We start from the raw sequence: 11,010 nt of genomic DNA on the forward strand, positions 1-11,010 counted from the left end.
TCCTTGGAGGCAAGGATTCTGGGTCTTTGTCTGACATACTTTGGGCATGTTGTAAGGAGAGACAGGTCCTTGGAGAGGGACATCGTGGTTGGGAGGGTGGAAGGATGGCGCAAGAGGGGAAGACCCTCTATGAGATGGATTGATTCGGTGACTGGTGTAATCGGGATTGGTGTGTCAGAGGCAGTGCAATTCGCACATGATAGAGCAGCATTTAGGGCTGTTGTACATAGGGTCGCTATGAGTCACAAACGACTCGACGGCACATAACAACAACAACAATGTGAGTGTAGATGAGTAGGGAAACATCTCTGATCATGGTTTTATTAAAACTTTTAACAGCAGGTAATGGTTTGCACTGCCAACCTTAAGGTAGGTGGTTCAAATCCACTAGCTGCTCCTAAGGAAAAAAGTGGAATTTCCTCCCAAGATTTCCAGCCTTTGAAAACTCACTAAAGTGTCAGCAATGAGTGATAACTGAATTGAGGGTGATAAATGAGTGAATGAGTATATATTCTTACAAAAGCATGTAGTAGGTCTGAGTCAGTAAAAAACAAACAATTTAACAAAGTAGGATTTCTGTCTCGTGAGTTTTTCCATTCATGTTGTTATTTGCATTAATGATACATAGTGAATAGTCAATGTATGATTTCTTTTAATATTCTATTTCTGAAACTAAAAATGTATAATCTAAGTAAGAAATTGTGAGAAAAATCTTTTTAAGTATTTCATAGACTGATGACGTTTCTTTCTTTAAAATTTTTTATTTTTATTGTATTATTTTTTACATGTACCATCAAATCAGATCTGACTGGTACAGGAGGAGATTGCCCCCTCCTTCTCCAGCAGAGCGTCTGGTGGATTTGATTCACGTACCTCTGGGATTGCAGTGCAGTGTCTTACTGGTGACATGTTTCTTAACCTTTAAAACTCATACTACTCATTGAGTTCTTAACTCTGTTTTCTAAATAGCCCAAGCAGCCAAAGATACTTCTTATAATAATAATTTTGCAAGTAATAATAATATCCAATGTATTATACATTTCCAAAGTATAATGTCCCTGTGAAGATACTGTCCTTGAAAATCTTCAGTGTAAAAGTACGAATATTTATTTCCAAAATGTTAATTTTTTAAAATGGGTCCCAATTATTAAAATTAGAAATGGAGTTATGGAAATTAAATAACAGGCAAATTTCGGAAAAGAAAAAAAAACCTCAACAACCTCAATTCAAGCTGGAAGTTATTGTGAAAATAGCTTCAACAGTTGAGTATAAAAGCGTGTAAGTGCGTGCTCTGGGAATGTACCAGCTTTGATATTCTATTTTTGCTTGCTGTGGTTTCCGCTTTTGCCTTTCCTTGCTGTACTGCCTTCTCTGACTTTCCTATAAGTTGCTTTACTGTATTTTCTACTCCCTAGTGATTGATCCTTCCTTAGATGATGACTGTGAAAGTCAGTAATTCAGAAATTAATAATTTTATAATTCTTTACAAGTTAGATGGATGATCATAAGATACAAATTGTTGTTGCTATTTTTGTTAGATAACCTCAAGTACAGTACAACTCATATGAACAATACATCTGAACTCTGCCTAATCCTGTGTCATCCTCATCATTTCTGACACACTTGAGCTCATTGCTGGTCACTGTGTCAATCCAGCTTGTTAAGTATCTTTCTATTCCCACTGACTTTACACCTTTCTAAGCATAATGTCCTTTTGCAAGGAAGAGTGTCTCCTAGCAACGTGGCTGAACTATATGAGATAAAGCTTTTTTGTTTTTGCCTCCTAGAAGCATTCTGAAGTCATATGCTCTATCACTGAGCTATACCCCCTCCAAGAAGCCTACTGGCTTCACTTTCTCAAACACACACCTATGTCTTCTTTGAAAGTACAGGGGATATTACCCAACACCACGGCTCAAAGACATCACTTCTTCTTATGTCATCCTTACTCATTGTCCAGCTTTCAGAATCATAGCAAATAGAAAGGGTGCTGATAAAATGCCATAGTATGATTCTTGGTTAGTAACACAACACACTACTGATTATGCCACATAAAATCATGAGATGTTTGTGCTATAAATGTCCTGTTGCTATCCAATTAAAGTATTCAGATATATTTTTGTCATAACTTATTTTCTTTCACTTTTTGGCTGTAAAAATTGCTCCCTCCAGAGTATCTTGAGTCAAAATATCGTTACAATATTGAATGCTTGCTCTGTGAAAGTAAGTGTTTTAGTATTTCACATAAGTGATCTCTAATCTTACTGACTAATACAATTATCTATTTTCCTGATAAGAAAATTGAAGATTTCCTGCGGTCACCTAGTTAGTAAATGTAAATCCAAGGTTTGTAATTAGATTAGCCTGAACATAGAACCTCATGCTTTGACATAATGCGTCATGTTGGACTGCTAACTGAAAGTTCAATGGTTCAAATCCATTTGGCATTTGATGGGAAAAAGAAGGAAAGTTTCCTCCCATAAAGACTTAAAGCCTTCAAAATCTGAAGGAGGGTTGCTATGAATCATAACTAGTTTGAAGACAGTGAATTTGTTGCTTGAGTTTCTTTGTTGCTCTGGATATTCTTAGTAATTAATAATTTGTTTTTAGTATTAATGTTTGATAGAGAGAAACTTCTTAGTGTTTGGTAAATGAATTTTTTTTATAGTTTTAAGAAGTGCCTTGGCCATGTTTGAGGAAATCCCCTTAGTACATGGAACTAAATGAGCTGAATGCCTGTAGGTCCCTAGGCATTTATTGGTGGAATTCTGTAACAGTAGCCTGTGCATGGCAGAGGTAGGTTGAGGATCCCATGGGGCTAAAAGGGGACATACTTGCAGATGGGACTGAGAAGTGGCTATCTTTGTTGAGGAACTGCATCCTGAATTGTTGTTGATACTGAATTGTAACAGTTCTTCCCTAATAAACCTGTAACACAAACCAATCAAAACATGAAAATATTTACTACCAGAAACATATCTCTTGGAACATTTATCTGTTTGATAGGAAGTAGTGATATTTCGAGTTCTGTTTATCATTTTCCATCTGGTGTTATGAGCTGCAAGAGCTTTCTGCATTTTTGTTTAACCTGCCTTTATCTTTGTTGTTACAGTACCGAATACCAGTTTATTTACTATTCACCTGAAAACACAGCCAAAGCAAAAGAAGTTCTCAGCAACATCAATCAACTACAACCTCTGATAGCAACCCATGCAGACCTGCTGCTTAATTCTGCAAGCCAACATTCTCCAGACAGTTTGAAGAATTCTTTAAAGATGCTTTCAGAAAAAGTAAGATCCAAATTGTCAGTACAGTGTGGGAAATGAAACAGCCAAATCCCTATTGGTGCTGATTTCTGAATACATTGCCTTTCGTAACATCTGGAAGTGTAAAATAGATTAAGTTAAAAAGTAAGCTTCAAAGTATTGCCATAGGATCAAAATGAATTGGCCCCATTCTCTTTTCAAATCGTACTGAACATTATTTTTTCCTTCCTGGTCGGAATGAAGCCTGCTAGTGGTTGGGGTATTATTTTCTTTCTCATGACAACATTGAATTTCTTTGGCCGGTGATTTTGTTAACAAATGAAATTAGATTTTTAACATTATTTTCCTCTAGTGATCACCTAATTTTTATGCAGATGAAGCTACACATAAATAGAGATGCCACTTCATTTGAAAGTGGAACTTTGATGTGGATCCTTACCAGACTCTCATTGGCCTCATGTTACAACCAATTCTTCGGTGACTCTCTGTCATGTTTTCTGAGGCTTCAATCTCACGGGAGAAGATTACCCATTTCTTGTATGTGACCTTTTTTGGAGTCACTTATGAATACAAATTGCCAAAGGGTGTGGCCTCTGGACTGAAAGCCCAATTCCATATAGACTATGCCATCAGAGCTCCCTGTTCTTATGAGTGGGAGTGGTGTGGGGTTATTTTTTGTTCACTCAATTTGCTGTATATAGCAACCATCTATTAGGAAAAACAGCACTTAACAACAACAACAACTAGTGAAAAGGTACCTAACATTGCTAAGAGTATTCCTTATTGCTTAAAATGTACTGGAACCTAATCCTCAGTTTGTTCAATGGGAATTGCACTTAATTTGCAGGCAGGAAGAGTATTCTGTATTGGTTAGCACATTGTAGATGTTCAAAACCAACTTCCATAAATAAGTAGGCAAAATCTATGATATAGAAAGAACTCTGACAGTATAGTGTATTATGTCTTGTGTTGTTAATGGAAAGTTCACCTGTTCTAATTAATTAACAAGTTACTTTTTAGGGTAATGAGGGTCTGTCTCTGTCCATAGCGATTTAAATGCTTGGAAACTGAATGGAGTCTTGTATGAGTCAGAACCTTGATAATATAAGTGAATGTTACTATGATAGAAAAATTCTGACTTGATTTAAATGTAAAACCAGGTATTTTTGGAGTAGAGTTTTAATATGTTCATCCTTCACTTCTGTATTCTGAAGACATTTTAAGGTTAATTATGGAACATTCCCAATGTGTATGTTCCTAAAGAAGCTGTTCAAAGATAATACTCCTAGTTTTTAATTTTGGAACAAGTTTAGAGTATAATTCTTCATGTCAGTTTAAAGAGTAAGGTGTACTTGATCCAAGTCATAATATTTTCCGTTATCTCAAATGCGGGGTCAAGGTTGGTGGAAGATCTATCAACAATCTGCATTATACAGATGACACAACCCTGCTTGATGAACTGAGGAGGACTTGAAGCACCTGCTACAGAGGGTCAAGGACTGTAGCCTCCAATATGGCTTGAGGCTCAATGTCAAGAAGACAAAGATTCTCACCACTGGGCCAATTAGAAGCATCAGAATGAATGGTGAAGAGATTGAGATTGTTCACAGCTTTAGTTTGTTTGGCTCCACAGTCAACAGTCTTGGCACCAGTAGCCAGGAAATTAAAAGGTTCATTGCCATGGGAAAGTCTGCTGTTAGGGACCTCTCCAGAGTACTGAAGAGCAGTGGTGTCTCTCTGGAGACTAAGGTGCATCTGATATAGGTCATGGTCTTCGCAATCACTTGTTATGCATCAGAGAGTTGGGCAATGACCAAGGAGGACAGAAGGAGAATTGATGCCTTTGAGCTGTGGTGCTGGAGAAGAGTATTGAGAGTACCATGGACTGCCAAGAAAACAAACAGATTCACCCTGGAAAGGGTTAAACCGACTCTTTAGAGGCAAGGATTCTGAGGCTCCATCTTACATACTTTGGACATGTTGTAAGAAGAGACCAGTCCTTGGAGAAGGACATCATGCTGGGGAGGGTAAAGGGACGGCGCAGGAGGGGCAGGCCCTCTATGAGGTGGATTCATTTGGTGACTGGGGTTATTGGGATGGAAGTGACAGAGACAGTGCGATTGGCACAAGACAGAGCAGAGTTTAGGGCTGTTGTGCATAGGGTCGCTATGAGTCACAAGTGACTCGATGGCACATAACAACAACAATAATATTGTTAATTGCACATGAAATCAAAATATTGCTCAAGATCATTCATAAAAGAATAGAACAGTATATTGACAGAGAGCTGGCCAAAATTCATGCTGGGTTTAGAAGAGTCCATGGTACCTGGGAAATCCTAGCTGATGTCAGATAGATCTTGGCTAAAGAGAATGCCAGAAGAATGGGATTTGTGTTTTATTGACTATTCAAAAGCATTTGACTGCATAGATCATAAGAAACTATGGCTAACATTGAGAATAATAGGAATCCCAGAACATTTAATTTTGCTCATACAAAAGCTATACCTAGACCAAGAAACTGTTTTCTGAATGGAGCAGGAAACATGGCATGGTTTAAAATTAGGGGAGGGTTTGCCCAGTGTTGTATCCTTTCTCTGTAACTATTCAATCTGCTTACTGGGGGGGGGGGAATCTTAAGGAGCTGGACTCTATGAAGAAAAATGTGTGACATCAAGATAATATAGAAAGACTCATCAACAATCTGTGTTATGCTGATGACACAACCTTAGTTAATAAAAATGAGCAAGACTTTAAACACTTGCTAGAGAAGATCAAGGACTATAGCCTTCAATATGTATTTTAAGATAAAGAACACAAAACTTCCCATCACTGGACTGATAAGCATCATGATAAATGGTGAAAAGATTCACTTAGGTTCATTTAGATTCACAATGAACACCCTTAGTAACAGCAGTCAGGAGACATAATGCTTTATGTCCTCTGTCAAGTACCTCTGCAAATTACTAAGGAGTAATGATGTCAGTTTGAAGACTAAGGTGCACCTGATCCAAACCAGACTCTTTTCAGTCACTTGCTATGAAGAGCACTGAATATCCCATGGACTGCCAAAAGAATAAACAGATATATCTCAGAAAACATGCAGCCAGTATGCTCTTTGGAGGTAAAGATAATGAAGCCTCATCTTACATACTTCAGGCAGGTTGCTAGGAAAGGCTACTCCTTGGAAAGAGACATCATGCTAGGAAAGGTAGAGGATCAGTGAAGGAGAGGGAGACTTTCAACCTTCAATGAGATGGATTGACATAGTCATAACAGCAGTGGGCTCAAATGTATCAGGGCACAGGAGGAGGTGAGAGTTCAGATCTGTTGTCTGTCTGTAGGGTCACTATGAGTAGTACTCCACTCAAGGGCAACTAACAACAACAACATTTGCATGTGAAAGTTGGATATTGATTAAGGGAAAAAAATATGCTTTTGAATTATAGTGTTAGTGAGAAGGTTTGAATATCCCATGAACTGCTAAAGAAACAAACACATCTTTCTTAGAGAAAGTGTGATCAGAGTACTCCATAGAGGAAAGAAAGGATGGTAAAATGTTTTCTCACATATTTTAGACATGTTCTCAAGAGGGTCCAGTTCTTGGAAAAAGACATTAAGTTTGGAAAAATAGAGAGTCAGCAAAAGAAAGGAAAACTCTCAATTAGATGGACTGACACAGTGATTGTGACAATGGGCTTAAGCGTGTCAGAGACTGTGAGTAAATTGCAGGATAGGGCAAAGTTTGATCTTTTGTTCATAAGGTCACTACAAGTCATGTTCAACTTGACAACACTTAACAATAGCAACAACATGAAGCATTCATAGAAAAAGGAATGTTCATTATCTGTTATTTTTTAAAGTCAGATATTTGATTTTGTGTTAATAATATTGACATTTAAATTTTAAATAAAATACTCTCTTTAAATTTGTTTCTCATAGGAAAAAATTAATATTTTCACATTTAAGTTTAACTAAGATTTCTATCGAGAAAGGTTAACTAAGATTCTACTCAGAAGCCCAAGCAAAAAATCTAAATAGCAAAAACTAATAATTCAGAACTTCTAGGTCAAAACAGAATATTCTTCCATTTCAGAACAAGTCCTCCTATGAGGAAAAAAGGAGAAAATTAACCAAATTTGATGAATACTCATTCCTATGTGAAATATTATGATAAGACATTAACATCTTATATTCCTTCACTCAATCTTAGTAATTTTGGAGTACATATTCTTTAATTTCACAATGTAAAAGATTAAATTAGGGAATGTTAAAATGAAAGTGCAAACTCATATATATAGACTCAAATCTAGAATTCAAACCCAAGTCCCGTTGTCAAAATTTTTCTTAATTGGGCATGTAAGAATGTAATAATTATGTTTTGTTCTATCTTTTTTTTCTCTCCTAGTGTACACTTTCTCACCTCTCTTTTATTAGACAGACTCCTTAGAAACATTTACCTGTTGTAATTTTAGTTGATAAATATGTCTTTATGGATAGATGAAAAAAACAAAAGAAGAGGTTGATACAGTAAGTGTGTGTGTGTGTGTGTGTGTGTGTGTATGTTTGTGTAGTTTTGGTTAGTTTCTTTTGGGGATTCATGGATGAGGTAAGACTTTTCTAGACTCTATCTAATCATAAAATGTTAGCAAATAGCACATCACTACAGTGATTACGGAGCAATATTTATATTCTATTTATTCAGCAAGGAGTTTTCTTTTCACACATCATTTGCAACTTCCTGCAGTGATTTGGGGGAGGCTACTGTTTCTCTTTTAGTTCATTCTTCCTGCAACTTTACCTCTATTTTTCTACTGAGTCAATAAGCTTTATCTACTAATAAATCTATTAGCCTTTAAAACTGGAGACTGTTTTTTCATGTGCATTATTTTTATTGTGTGATTTAATTTTACCAAGCAAAATGATTTTCCAGTCAATATTTCATTTACATTTTGTTTTTAAAAAAGTAAATTAATTGCTAATAATTTAATATTCATTTCCTTCTGTAATTATAATTTTCATTGTTCTTTGTTATCTATTCTTTTTATCCTGGGTTTTATTTCTGGGCATTCATTTTCTCTTTTGTTTTGCTTTGTTTTTTAACTATAGATAGTTGAAAATCCTCTTCCCTAATGTTACTAATCACCTTGTTAACCTGGCTATTATTTGGTTGAATGTTGAACCACCAGGATGAGTTTGTTCCATGTTCAATAAGCAAGCATATAAAAAGGGAAAGAAAGAGAGTGCAGGTGGAAGATAAGTGGCATGTGTGAAAGACGCATAGTGCAGGTGAAAGGTGTGTGGTGCCCATAGTACTTTTGGAGAAACTCTGCTGTCTAGGTACACCATGAAGGACACTGAAAGCTCAAGTGGAAGGGACCAAGGTAGCTCAAGGTGGGAGGAGATGCCATTTCTGGAAGGGAATAACTGGCTTCCTGGTTTGCCATTTACACACAGTGGGGGAAACACTGCTATCTAATAGTCATTCCTCTCCAGGTTGACTGTTCTTCCCAAGAAGAAAGCATAAATATAAAGGTCCATCACAAAACATTGCCAGACTCTGGGCCACTGTATAGTTAAAACAAATTAACATCTACTAAGAAAAGACTCACATAAATGTCAAGAGAGCAGCAGTTCTCCTCAGTCATCATGAAAAAACAAAAGAGCCATTTTCCTAAAAAAAAAAAAAAAAAGAGAGACTCAATGAATACCCCAAATAGAGAGAACCAGAAGAAATATGTTAATATGGAGTTATTTGAACAGCTCAAGAAGAAGATGCAAATGATGGAAGAAATAATAAAGAAAGCAAATACTCAGCGGCAACAATCTAGAAGAACTATATTGATAAGGAACAGCTTGAACAGCTGTGGAAGAAAATGTAACAGATGCAAAAAAGAATTGATAGTATAGAAAATGAGGTACAAGAACGTAAAAAATTATCACAAAACAGAGAGGGTAGCACAATACTGGAAATAACAGAAAAAAAAATGAAAATGAAATCCAGAATAGTAAGACTGAAATGACAGAAGTATCCAACAACCTGGTGGGACAAAAAGTAGAACTGAAGAGATGGAACAGAGGTTGGTGAGCTAGAAGACAAAAGCCTCACTGGAAACATACTAGAAGAAAAATCAGAGATGAGACATAAAGAAAATGAAGAAAACTTTATAATCATTTGAGATGACATCAAAAAGAACAACATAAATAAGTTTGGAATTTCAGAACAGGCAGTTACTGAGAAAATTTTGGAAGAAGTACTAGAAGAAAACGTTCCAAGTACTCTGAAGAATGGGAACATCCACATTCAAGAAGCACAGCAAAAATCAAATAGTTTAGACCAAAAAAGAAAACCATCAAGATATGCCATACTCAAAGTTTCCAAATTAAAAGACAAGAATTCCAAAAGCAGTATAAGAATAGCAAAGAGTCACCTACAAAGGGAAAACAATTATATTAAGTGCTGATTTCTTAGCAGAAACTATGTGAGCTAGAGACAAAGGGATGGCATATACAGAAAGTTGAAAGCAAACAATTGCCAAGCAAGGATCCTGTACCCAGCAAAGCTCTCCATCAAATATGAAGGAGAAATTAGATCCTTTGTAGAAAAGAAGAAATTTAGGAAATTTATGAAAACAAAATCAAAACTACAAGAGATTGTAAGTGAAGTCCTTCATATGGAGACATACCAAAGGAAAGGGAATGGACCATAATAACCAGGAAAAGAAGCAAAAGAAAATGACAAGGGTAAAACCTGGCCTGACAATAATCACACTTAATGTGAATGGACTAAATTCCCCAATTAAGAGAAAAAGAGTAACAGAATTGAATAAAAAAAATCAAAACAAAACAAAAAAACCCACCAAAAACCAAACCCCTATCCCAATGCCCATCAATATGTTTCCTACCAAAGACACAGGAAAAAAAAAAAAAAGAAGAAGAAGATTAAGACTCAAAATCAAAGGCTAGGGGGGAAAAATATATCAAGCAAATGGCAACCTCAAAAAATCAACAGTGGCAATACTAATCTCTGATAAAATAGATTTCAGAATGAAAATCACCATCAAAGATAAAGAAGAGCATTATATAACTTTGATCATTTTTTATGCACTAAATGATAGACCTGCAAAATACATACAACAATGATTAACAAAATTGAAGAAAGAAATAGAAAACACCACAATAATGGTAGGAGTTTTCAACACACCACTATCATCAAAGGATAGGTCAACTCTAAAGAAACTCAGCAAAGATGAAGATGACCTAAACTATACATACAATCAACCAACTACAACTTGTGGATGCAGTCAGGGTACTGAACCCAACTAAAACTCAATTCACTCTCTTAAGTGCATATGACATTCTCCAGAATCAGTCACATATTAGGACAGAAATCAAGCCTCAAAAAATTAGAAAAAGAAAAGAAATAATGCAGAGTATCTTCTCAAATCACAATGCCATAAAACCAGAAATTAACCACAGGAGCATAAATCTTACAAAATCAGTCATGTAGAAACTAAATAACTCTCTGTTAGAAAACAATTGCATTATAAAAGAAGTAAAGAAATGAAATTTAAAAATTCCTTGAAACAAATGAAAATGAAAATACAACATACCAAAACCTTTGGAATACAGCTAAGGCAATCGTCAAGGGACAGGTCATAGCAATAGGCTAGCGACCCTATGTACAACAGTCCTAAACTCTGTTCTGTCCTGTGCCAATCTCACTGTCTCCAACACACTCATCC

At 36.0% G+C, this 11,010-nt stretch overlaps 1 protein-coding gene across 1 annotated transcript in view; it reads left to right on the plus strand.

Annotated features, from left to right (window-relative positions):
• INPP4B (inositol polyphosphate-4-phosphatase, type II, 105kDa) overlaps positions 1-11,010 on the plus strand; it is a 702,969-nt gene that overhangs the window by 450,404 nt on the left and 241,555 nt on the right. The window contains exon 13 of the mRNA XM_006887014.1: positions 3,113-3,290. Coding sequence (XP_006887076.1) covers positions 3,113-3,290 — 178 coding nt within the window. The remainder of the gene's footprint in view (positions 1-3,112; positions 3,291-11,010) is intronic.

This window comes from Elephantulus edwardii, unplaced genomic scaffold, assembly GCF_000299155.1.
Source record: "Elephantulus edwardii isolate Elephantulus edwardi_28Jun2011 unplaced genomic scaffold, EleEdw1.0 scaffold00053, whole genome shotgun sequence".
Lineage (NCBI taxonomy): Eukaryota > Metazoa > Chordata > Mammalia > Macroscelidea > Macroscelididae > Elephantulus > Elephantulus edwardii.